This window comes from Scyliorhinus torazame, chromosome 19 (assembly GCF_047496885.1).
Source record: "Scyliorhinus torazame isolate Kashiwa2021f chromosome 19, sScyTor2.1, whole genome shotgun sequence".
Lineage (NCBI taxonomy): Eukaryota > Metazoa > Chordata > Chondrichthyes > Carcharhiniformes > Scyliorhinidae > Scyliorhinus > Scyliorhinus torazame.
The window spans coordinates 45065827-45078158 of NC_092725.1; the positions used below are offsets into that span (position 1 = coordinate 45065827).

At 49.5% G+C, this 12332-nt stretch overlaps 1 protein-coding gene across 5 annotated transcripts in view; it reads right to left on the bottom strand.

Annotated features, from left to right (window-relative positions):
- Nucleotides 1–12332, bottom strand: part of ddx11 (DEAD/H (Asp-Glu-Ala-Asp/His) box helicase 11) — a 231371-nt gene that overhangs the window by 198916 nt on the left and 20123 nt on the right. For all 5 annotated transcript variants that reach the window (XM_072484222.1, XM_072484224.1, XM_072484223.1 and 2 more), the window contains exons 3-4: nucleotides 4776–5018; nucleotides 3261–3347 (exon numbers count right to left, since the gene is read on the bottom strand). In XM_072484222.1, the coding sequence (XP_072340323.1) occupies nucleotides 3261–3347; nucleotides 4776–5018 (330 nt within the window). The remainder of the gene's footprint in view (nucleotides 1–3260; nucleotides 3348–4775; nucleotides 5019–12332) is intronic.

The window sequence follows — 12332 nt, forward strand, 5'->3', positions numbered from 1 at the left end:
TGGACGATATTAAACGGAGGCTACATTTGCCTGCCCTGTTGGGGTAAAGATCCCATGGCACAGTTTTGAAGGAGAGCACAAGAGTTCTCCTTGGTGTCCTGGCCAATATTTATCCCTCAATCAAGATCATGAAAAAAAATCTGATCACCACCATCTTCACCCACTGTTTGTGGGATTTTGCCGTCGCAAATTGACTCCAGTGTTTCCCACATTACAACAGTGACTACACTTCAATGAGTACATCATTGGCTATACAGTACTCATGAAAAGTGTGATGTAAATCATTTTTTTTAAATTAAGGGGCAATTTACCAATCATGCACATCTTTGGGTTGTGGGGTGAGATCCACGCAGACACGGGGAGAATGTGCAAACTCCACACGGATAGTGACCCGAGGCTGGGATCGAACCCAGGTCCTCGGCGCCGTGAGGCAGAAGTGCTAACACCACTGCACCATCGCGCCGTCCAAAATGTTATATAAATCATGCAAGTCTTTCTTTTCAATAGCCTTGCATATCATTCATCGACCACACCAGCGTCTGTTTGCAGGATTTTTAAGATTTGACAGTGTTCTGAACATTCAGAGCTGCTTCCCTGCAGGTTCCCGTCCAGGCAGTCCGGGAACAGCCACAGATCCTGATTACCCTCCCACCTCTGCCACTTTAACCCCATGGGGAGCCCTATGTTTAACAATAGCCACTCCCTAGTCTTCACCCACCAGACTGCAGATAACACTATCCTCGAGGATCAATGCAGAGAACTCCTTTTGTTGACACAGTCTTGCCAGTGGAGACACATCACACGTGACCCTGGAATTGAAAATCGTCAACCTGTGCTCTCTCTCAATCAGTTCTGGCCTTCCCTCTATCACCCCCGGCCCTCACTTATCACTCTTGTCCTGCCTTTGATGACCTTTGACCCACCTCAGTCACTCTTAACCAGTCACCATTGACCCTCCAGCGTTCCCCTGGTACAGTGGAGCTGACCCCGTTACCTTCGACCTGCCATCCAACATCCATGACCCTCTCCTCCCTCTGTTACCCTCGACTTTCAGGACTTCCCTGTATAACCTTGTTCACCTCACAATCATACCTAAGCCGTGTTTTGACATTGGCCTTCCCTGTATAGTCCAGCTAGCCCCCACTCAACCCCTCCCACGATAATTCACAGGACTGCCATCTCCCTCCTCCCTTGGTCAGCTATGCCCTGTTCTCCTCTTGAGTGCTACCAGCCAATCTCAATCATCAATGCCTCCTCTCCCGTGGAGGGAGAGGCAGCTCTTACTCACTCTAAATCCACCAGAAAGACTAATCTCACATGCTGCACAGATGGTGTTCAACTCCTCTTTTACAAGAGAAACGGCTTGATCTTTTTGATGTTCTAGTTTGCTCTGTAAAACCCGCATCTATCCTCGTAGTTGTACAGTACCTCAGCATTAACCATCTTGCTTTAAAGCACTTTCTCACTTTAATTCTCCACTAACCTGGAGTGCTGCTGTATTTTGATTTGACCCCTGCAGCTCAGAGTCTCTCTTTCTGGTGGGTGTCTTACTGGCCAACCTTTTATACAATGCTAATTGGAGTGCCCCCGCCCCTCAGCAGGGCAGCTCGTACTCTACAAGAACCACGGGCAAGATAATCATTCCCACACCGTACGGCCGTGCGGATATTACCACACGTTTTCCGAAATCCATTAATCCTACCAAAATTGGGCAGCACGGTGGCAAAGTGGTTAGCATTGCAGCCTATGGCGCCGAGGGTTTTTCCTGCTCATTTACTCTTTGAAATTCACATTCAAAGAGCATTTCTCTATTTTTCTCTTTCCAGTTCGAGTGGCTTGATCCGTAACAGAACCGGAGCTAATTCAATCTGCGTTTTATCTGCCTTAGTCTTTTCTTCCTCAAGGTTCAGACACTGAGCCAATACCTCTGCTCTCTCTGCACCTACTTCTAAGTCTACTTCTCTGCTGTCGCCTTCAAATCAACCTGTTAACAGTTGCAACGTACTGTCATGTGAGAGTACCTTTAAGACATGGATGTTTAAGCAATGTACCTTTAAGAAAACAGTGATGTCAGAGAGTGGGTGGAGCTGAGGTCAGGTCAGCCATTTTGCAGTTTGGTTTTGCAGTTTGAAAAGTGTCTGGCTGGTTTTGCTGAGAGCAGCTAAAAAGTGCCTGGCTGGTTTTGCTGAGAGCAGTTTAAAAGTAGAAAGCCAGTTTGAGACAGCAGCTTGAGAAGTACTGGTTTGCTGAGTGCTTGAAGGGAGAAAGCCAGGTTTGAGAAAGCAACTTGGATGTGTCTGTGTGTTTCCAGAGAGCTGCAGGAAGAAAGCAAGATGCTGGAGCTGATGTCACCCAAGCTAATATATCTCTGCCATTCTACAGAAAATATATATATCCTTTAACCTGATGTGATTTTGTTTAAAGGTGTTAAGTCTCTTGGAAGTTTGAAGGAACATTTTAAGGAATGATTTACTGTTGCAATATTTTCTGAGTTATCTTTGAAGTAAGGGGTGTGAAGAGATCCAATATTTATTTAAGATGTTAAGTTGAGTTCATGGAATAAACCCACGTGTCCATAATTGTAATCCCACACCTAGGGAAAAAGCAGTGTGCTAGGAAAAGCAACAAATACATTAAAGGGAGAGGTTGGTTGAACTCCATGATACGTTTTGGGGTTCTGAAAACGCGAACATTCAAAGTATCGTCTTGCATCTTTGACTTTGTCTATATAAATGTTTCTGGAACCTACCTCTTCGTTCACCTGAGGAAGGAGCAGTGCTCCGAAAGCTAGTAATTTGAAACAAACCTATTGGACTTTAACCTGATGTTGCAAGACTTCTTACAATATTGATCAAGACCACTGAAAACAAAATTTGTCATTATCTTGTGTCTGTTTGAGGAACTTTGCTGTGTGTAGTGACTGTCGGGTTTCCTACATTACAACAGTGACTCCAAATCTAAAAGTATTTTGATGGTGGAGGAAGCTTTGGGACGTCGTGAGGTTGTGAAAGGTACAATGGAAATGCCATGCTTTCCTTTTCGACACAAGATTAAATGTATTATAGTTGGCAAAGAACCATCACACTCACTTCAGCGAAGGAAAAAACAAGATGGTGCAATGGGAAAGCAGTGGACAAAGGCTCTTCATCATCCAACACATGAGCAACATTGCAGATGAAAATAACATTTCAACACAAAGCCCCTCTGTCTCCACAAATCCAAACCCTCCCCTCCACATCTCTATCTTAAAGAATTTGTACCTTGCGTTTCAAAGCATATTTAAGCTGCACGTTGTTACGCATTTGTTCCAAACGCTCTTCTCTCCTCTTTCTTTTCAATTCTTCATCCTGCAAAAGGTAAATTTGATGATAACCACATGCTTTTAGGACAAGCTGTCAAAACACAGCGATTTGTTCATCCCGTCATATACCTCAAATTGTAGGGAACGAGCCCATATTCCCTGCAACAGTTCACAGGACAAGTAAATAATAATAATCTATAATAATCTTTATTAGTGTCACAAGTAGGCTTACATTAACACTGCAATGAGGTTCCTGTGAAAATCCCCTAGTCAACACACTCCGGCACCTGGTCGGGTGCACTGAGAGAGGATTCAGAATGTCAAATTCACTTAACAAGCGCGTCCTCGGGACTTGTGGGAGGAAACAGAAGCACCGGGAGGAAATCCACGCAGACACAGGGAGAACGTGCAGATTCCACACTCACGGTGACCCAAGCCGAGAATCGAACCTGGGACCCTAGAACTGTGAAGCAACAATGCTAACCATTGTGCTACCGTGCCACCCAATCACTTTTGTTTCCAGACAAGTCAAAGTCATAGTTCCTCTCCGCTATGTTCAGGAGAAATGGAAATGGAATTATAAGAAGTGGGGAAAAAACATTCTTTACTCATGGACTTTCTCATTAAGGCGAGCAGAGACAGGAAATGTATTCCCCCGGGCCTCAGCGAGGAGCTAGTGAGGGACCTTGATTAATTCTTCCAGTTGTTTTTATTCATCCATATTTTGCTCTCTCTCTCCCACACACCTCGTGTTTTGTCCTCAAGTCAGTGATTTCCATTAATCATTCAGACGTACCCAACCGTAAAATGCTAACCCCACCTTTATAACCTTTTTCAGTGATGTTTGAAACTTTACAATTAGTTTTCTTCCACAGCCTCTGAAGTGCTGAACATCATATTGTTCGTACAGAGTTTCCTTGTGCCTCTTGTCAAAATTCCCATCGCCTGCCTTTAATGGATTATTCACTGACATTCCTCAATCGACCAGAAATCCCACATATTAATGTGTCGGACAGACTTTAAGAGGACCAGAGGTGGTGGTATAGTGGAATTGTCACTGGATAGTAATCCCGAGACGCACGGTAATGCTCTGGGAGACTTGGGTTCAAATCTCACCACAGCAGGTGGTGAAATTTGAATTCAGTTTTTTTTTTAAAAATTGAAACCATTGTGAATTCTTGCAAAAGCCCATCTAGTTCCCACTCATGTGGGAATCCCACTTTACTGGAGGAAATTTGCCATCCTTACCTGGTCTGGCCTACATGAGGCTCCAGATCCACGGTAATGCTTTATTCTTAAATGATTCAGCAAGTCACTTAGTTCTAGGACAATTATAGAATGTGCAACAAATTTCCACATTATGAAAGGTTTTTTTTAAAGTTAGTTTTTTTAAGCTGGGAAATCCATGGCATGTGTGGCAATAACAATTAAAGATTATCAAATGATCCCGTCTCTAATTGGTGACTCAACTGACCTTTAACTTATCGACCAGGTCCCGCTCAGCCTTCTTCTGCACAAATTCAGTGATCCAGTCTAATTCACCCGAGGCCTTGGCTTCCGATTTCTTGCAGTCAACACTTGTGGAATTCTGGAGCTCCTGGGATAGCCCTTGCTGAGGTGCACGATCCTCAAAAAGCTGAGCTGCTTCCAGTTTTTTCTTCTCTTCAAAGTCTCTGAGCCAAGTGAGTGCTCCACAGATGAGGCTCAGTGACTTCCCCTGAGGAAGTAACGGCAGCCGTAATTCAGGGTGCTTGCAAAGTTGCTTGACTCAACGTCTAAACTCTCAACAACTAGAACTCATGTAACAATTAGCCATCGTAGTTTAAACAGACGCATCTCTCTGTTGCAGTAAAATGTCACATTCTGCCCTTGTAAAACAGAAAATAATTACCTGCGAATAATGTGAGGCACATCAGTTATACATTAGTAACTTTGTCACACCTGTTTCAACTTTTTTTTCCATTATATATTCCTATAACTATACTATAAATGGAAGCTCCAATATAGAATTTAGCATTCACATGTACTCTACCGCCAATGGTGATGCTGGACTTATCCTCGAGGAAATGGGTGGCTCTTTGCGGATCAAATACTCTCCCAGTATGTCCTGCCATGTTCAAAGATCTATGCAAATATACCTCAGGTTCCTCAGTCCTTACAATCTCCATTGAACTGTGCCAGTGCGGCTACATTGTCTCTTACTATCCCCGTCATAAAATGCAATACCTGACACTTTTCTGTATTAAATTCCATCAGCCACTTGTCTGCCCATTCTGCACCCGGTGTCCTGTTACAGTAGATTGGTGTCATCCTCTTCATTTGTCACACCTCCAGGTTTGGTATCTTCAACAAATTCCGAATTTGTTTATGCACATATATAAATGCATTTATTGCTACACCATTTCCTCCTTTGGGCAGCATGGTAGCACAAGTGGGTAGCACTGTGGCTTCACAGCGCAAGGGTCCCAGGTTCGATTCCCTGTCTGTGCGGAGTCTGCACGTTCTCCCCGTGTCAGCGTGGGTTTCCTCCGGGTGCTCCAGTTTCCTCCCACAGTCCAAAGACGTGTAGGTTAGGTGGATTGGCCATGATAAATTGCCCTTAGTGTCCAAAAAGGTTACATGGGGTTATTGGGTTGGGGGGATAGGGTGGAAGTGAGGGCTTAAGTGGGTCAGTGCAGACTTGATGGGCCAAATGGCCTCCTTCGGTACTGTATGTTTTATGTTCTATGTAAAGTGGCAATATGTGTGTTGAGCTGGAAGTTATCAGTGAGGTATTAAATGAATATTTTGCATCTATGTTCAGTGTGGAGAAGGATGATGTCAGTGCAGAAATTAGGGAGGGGGATTGTGATAAATTTGAACAGTTTAGCACTGAGCGTAAGACGCACTAACAGTTTTAAGGGCCTAAAAGTGGATAAATCCACAGGGTCAGATAAGGTGTATCCCAAGTTGCTGTGGGAGGCAATGGAGGTGATTGCAGTGGCTCTGACAAAAAATTTCAAATTCTGTCTGGCCACACAAGAGGTGCCAGAGGACTGGAGGACAGCTAATATGGTGCCATTGTTCAAGAACGGAAGTAGGGCAAAACAGGTAATTATAGGCCAGTGAGTCTAACATCAGTGATAGGGAAATTATTGGAAATAAAATTCTTTAGGGACAAATTACTCTCCAATTGGAGAGACAAGGATTAGTCAGCATGGTTTTGTCAAAGGGAGATCTTGTCTTACAAATGTTATTGAATTGTTTTAGGAGGTGACTAGGTGTGTGGATGAGGACAGTGCCATTGATATAATAATAGTAATCTTTATTATTGTCAGAAGTAGGATTATATTGACACTGCAATTAAGTTACTGTGAAAATCCCCTAGTCGCCACAGGCGGCGTTTGGGTACACTGAGGGAGAATTTGGAATGTCCAATTCACCTAACAAGCACGTCTTTCTGGATTTCTGAGAGGAAACCGGAGCACCCGGAGGAAACCCATGCAGACACGGGGAGAACGTGCAGACTCCGCAGAGTGACCCAAGCTGGGAATCAAATCCAGTCATGGCACTGTGAAGGCACTGTGTTAACCACTGTGCTAGTGCTGCCCCAATATAGTACATAGACTTCAGTAAGGCTTTTAACAAGGTCCTGCATGGGAGACTGATCAAGAAGGTCAGAGCACATGGCATCATGAGCAGTTTGGCAAATTTTGGATCCAAAATTGGCAGGAGGCAAAAGGTAATGGTTGAAGATTGTTTCTGTGACTTCCGGTTGCGGCTATGCGGAGCTAAGCCGCACGAATCGGCAGCTCCCGAAGACGGACTTTCGGGCTCGATAGAAGAGCCCCAACGGAACTTTTCACACAGCCAACCCGTGGGGAAGAGAGGAGAGAGGTCCCCCACTAACCTTTATGAACCGGACCCGCAGCGAAACGGCCAAAAAAACGGCACTGGAGCAGCGGGAGAAGGGGAAAACAAACAAAATGGCGGCGGCCGGGGACAAAGAAGAGATGCAAGAATTCATCAAGCGCTGCTTCGAGGAGCTGCGCAAGGTGATGGTGGCGCCTATGCTGGCAATAATTGAAGGACTTGGGGCAACCCAGAAAGCCCACGAGGTGAAGACCAAGAGATCCAGAACAAAGTGAGTGAGAATGAGGACGAGCTCTTGGGCCTGGCGGTGAGAGTGGAGCGGCACGAGGCGCTACACAAGACGTGGGCGGGAAGACTCGAAGACCTGGAGAACAGGTCGAGGAGAAACAATCTGAGGATCCTGGGTCTCCCAGAAGGAGTGGAGGGGGCCGACGCCGCGCCGTATGCGGGCACAATGTTCGGGGCGCTGATGGGTGCGGAGGCCCCCCCCGGGTTGCTAGAGCTGGAAGGGGCGCACCGGGTGCTGGTGAGGAAGCCCAAGGCAAACGAGCCGCCAAGGGCGATGGTGGTGAGATTTCACCGGTTCACGGACAGAGAGAGGGTCCTGAAATGGGCCAAGAAGGAGCGGAGCAGCAAGTGGGACAATGCTGAGATTAGAATATACCCGGACTGGAGCACGGAGGTCGCTAAGCGGAGAGCGGGTTTCAACCGGGCCAAAGCAGTGCTGCATCGGAAAGGAGTGAAATTTGGAATGTTGCAGCCAGCAACAGGGTTGCTGCTGCACTGGCCGAAAGGGAATGGGACACAGAAGAGGTGGCCGGGACGGAGGTCCCCCAGTTAGGGGCCTGGAGGGTGAGGGAGACGCGGACACGGGACTGGCCAAGAAATGGAGACGGCTAGTCGGCGGGGGGGGGGGGGGGGGGGTGAGAGAGCACCTCCAATCCGGTTGATAACGTGGAACATGAGGGGCCTGAACGGACCGGTGAAGAGGGCTCGAGTGTTCATGCACTTGAAGGGACTTGGCTGTGCTCCAAGAGACACACCTGAAGGTGGCGGACCAGGTTAGGTTAAGAAGGGGATGATAGGACAGGCATTTCACTCGGGACTGTACGCGAAAAATAGAGGGGTGGCAATTCTGGTGGGAAAACATGTGTCATTTGAGGCCAAGGCTATCGTAGCGGACAATGGAGGGAGATACGTGATGGTGAGTGGTAGGTTGCAAGGGACGTGGGTGGTGTTGGTAAATGTATACGCCCCAAACTGGGATGATGCTGGATTCATGAAGCGCATGTTGGGGCGCATCCCGGGCCTGGAGGTAGGAGGACTGATAATGGGAGGGGACTTTAATACAGTGCTGGATCCAGCACTAGACCGCTCCAGATCAAGGACGGGGAAGAGGCCGGCAGCGGCCAGGGTGCTCAGGGGGTTTATGGACCAGATGGGGGGAGTGGACCCATGGAGGTTTGCAAGACCGCAGGCCAGGGAATTTTCTTTCTTCTCCCACGTGCACAAGGCATACTCCCGGATAGACTTCTTTGTGCTGGGCAGGGCGCTCATCCCGAGGGTGGAGGGGACGGAGTATTCGGCCATAGCCGCTTTGGACCATGCCCCGCACTGGGTGGAAGTGGGGCTGGGAGAGGAGAGGGACCAACGCCCGCTGTGGCGGTTGGATATGGGACTGCTGGCAGATGAGGTGGTGTGTGGGAAGGTAAGGGGGTGTATTGAAAGGTACCTGGAGGCCAACGACAACGGGGAGGTGCGAGTGGGGGTGGTATGGGAGGCGTTGAAGGCGGTGATCAGGGGAGACCTAATCTCCATCAGGGCTCATAGGGAGAAGACAGAGGGTATGGAAAGGGAGAGGTTAGTGGGGGAGATTTTGCGAGTGGACAGGAGATACACAGAGGCCCCGGAGGAAAGATTACTTGGGGAAAGGCGACGGCTCCAGACGGAGTTTGACCTGTTGACCACGGGGAAGGCGGAGGCACAGTGGAGGAAGGCGCAGGGGGCGACCTACGAGTACGGGGAAAAGGCCAGTCGGATGCTGGCACACCAGCTCCGTAAGAGGGCGGCAGCGAGGGAAATAGGGGGAGTCAAAGATGGTGGGGGAGCCATGGCCCAGAGTGCAACAGAAATAAACAAAGGTATTCAAGGCCTTCTATGAAGAGCTGTACAGATCCCAGCCCCCCGGGGGGGTGGGGGGGGGGGGGGGGGGGGGCGGGAGGAGGAGAAGATTCCTGGACCAACTGCGGTTCCCGAGGGTGGAGGAGCAAGAGGTGGCTGGTTTGGGGGCGCCAATCGGGTTGGAGGGGCTGAGTAAGGGTTTGGGGAGCATGCAGGCGGGGAAGGCCCCGGGGCCAGACGGGTTCCCGGTGGAGTTCTATTGAAGGTATGCGGACCTGTTGGCCCCGGTACTAGTGAGGACCTTTAACGAGGCAAGAGAGGAGGGGACCCTGCCCCTGACAATGTCAGAGGCGACAATTTCCTTGATTCTGAAGCGAGACAAGGACCCACTGCAATGTGGATCGTACAGGCCGATTTCGCTCCTTAATGTGGACGCGAAGCTATTGGCAAAAGTGCTGGTCACGAGGATTGAGGACTGTGTCCCTGGGGTGATACATGAGGACAAGACGGAATTTGTAAAGGGCAGGCAATTAAATACGAATGTGCGGCGGCTCTTAAACGTGATAATGATGCCATCGGAGGAGGGAGAGGCGGAGATAGTGGCAGCCATGGACTCGGAAAAGGCCTTTGACCGAGTAGAGTGGGAGTACCTCTGGGAGGTGCTGCGTAGGTTTGGGTTCGGGGGAGGGTTTATTAGCTGCGTTAAGCTCCTTTACAGCGCCCCGGTGGCAAGTGTGGTGACGAACCGGCGGAGGTCGGAGTACTTTCGGCTGTACCGATGAACGAGGCTCTGTCCCCCCTGTTGTTTGCATTGGCGATCGAACCCTTGGCCATATCACTGAGGGAGTCTAATAAATGGAGGGGGGTGGTCCACGGGGAGAAGAGCATCGGGTGTCGCTATATGCTGATGACCTGCTGCTGTACGTGGCGGACCCAATGGAGGGGATGGTGGAGGTCATGCAGACTTTGAGGGAGTTTGGGGAGTTCTCGGGCTATAAGCTCAATGTAGGGAAGAGCGAGCTTTTTGTACTACAGGCAGGGGACCAAGAAAGAGGGATAGGGGACCTACCGCTGAGGAGGGCGGAGGGGAGTTTTCGGTATCTAGGGATCCAGATAGCCTGGAGCTGGGGGGCCCTACACAAACTGAATCTGACGAGGTTGGTGGACCAAATGGAGGTGGACTTCAAAAGATGGAACATGTTGCCGCTCTCGTTGGCGGGTAGAGTGCAGTCGGTAAAAATGGTGGTCCTTCCGAGGTTTTTGTTTGTGTTCCAGTGCCTCCCCATCGTGATCACCAAGGGCTTTTTCAAGAGAGTAGGTCGGAGTATTATGGGGTTTGTGTGGGCGAACAAAACCCCGAGGGTAAGGAGAGGGTTCCTGGAACGCAGTAGGGACCGAGGAGGGCTGGCGCTGCCAAACCTCAGGAGCTACTACTGGTCAGCAAACGTTGCGATGATCCGTAAGTGGGTTATGGAGGGAGAGGGGGCGGCATGGAAGAGGATGGAGATGGCGCCCTGCAAAGGAACGAGATTGGGGGCGCTGGTGACGGCACCGCTGCCGCTCTCGCCATCAAAATACACCACGAGCCCGGTGGTGGTGGCAACGTTAAGGATCTGGGGCCAGTGGAGAAGGCATAGGGGTGCAGTGGGAGCCTCGGTGTGGTCCCCGATCAGGGGTAACCACCGGTTTGTCCCGGGGAAGATGGACGGGGGGGTTCTAGGGCTGGCACCGGGCGAGGATTAGAAGAATGGGGGACCTGGTCATCGACGGGACATTTGCGAGCCATGGGGCACTGGAGGAGAAGTTTGAGCTACCCCCGGGAAATGCATTCAGATATATGCAGGTGAGGGCTTTTGTGAGGCGACAGGTCAGGGAATTCCCGCTGCTCCCGACATCAGGAAATTCAAGACAGGGTGATCTCGGGTGTATGGGTCGGGGAGGGCAAGGTTTCGGCAATACACCAAGAGGTGAAACAGGGGGAAGCAAAAGAGTTGAAGGGTAAATGGGAGGAGGAGCTGAGGGAGGAGATCGAGGAAGGTTTGTGGGCTGACGCCCTGGGTAGGGTTAATTCCTCCTCCTCATGTGCCAGGCTCAGCCTGATACAATTTAAGGTGGTTCACAGAGCGCACCTGACGGGGGCGAGGTTGAGTAGGTTCTTTGGGGTAGAGGACAGATGCGGAAGATGTTTAGGGAGCCCGGCGAACCACGTCCACATGTTCTGGACATGTCCGGCACTGGAGGGGTTCTGGAGAGGAGTGGCGGGAGCAATATCTCAGGTGGTGAAAGTCCGGGTCAAGCCAAGCTGGGGGCTAGCAATATTTGGAGTAGTGGATGAGCCAGGAGTGCAGGAGGCGAAAGAGGCCGGCATTCTGGCCTTTGCGTCCCTGGTAGCCCGGCGAAGGATCTTGCTAATGTGGAAGGAGGCGAAGCCCCCTAGCGTGGAGGCCTGGACAAACGACATGGCTGGGTTCATAAAGCTGGAGAGGATTAAGTTTGCCTTAAGGGGGTCTGCGCAGGAGTTCTACAGGCGGTGGCAACCTAGACTACCTCGCGGAGCGTTAGAGGAAGGTCGGTCAGCAGCAGCAACCCGGGGGGGGGAAGAGGGGGGAACGAGAGATTGCTTGAGGGGACAGATGAGCGGGGGATAACATGGAGGGTGGGGGAAACTGGCACGACTGGGCGAGAGCCAGTGGATAAAGCTCTGTAAATATATCTTACCATGTATATATCTTGCTCAGGGCGATTTTGTGTTATTTTGTTACGGGGTTTATTGTTTGTAAGGGGAAAAAATTGTTTTGTTAAAAAACTTTAATAAATATATATATTTTTTAAAAGAAGATTGTTTCTGTGACTATAAGTCTATGTCCAGTGGTGTTCCGCAGGGATTGGTGCTGGGTCCCTTGCTGTTTGTAGCAATATCCTGGCTGGGAGGTTTGCTACAGTGACTCGGGAGGATTTAAACTAGTATGGCAGGGGGTGGGAACCAGGGCGTTAGCTTAGAAGATGTAATAACTGAAGGGGAAATAGAGAACAAAAATAAGAGAATAACATCACCCTC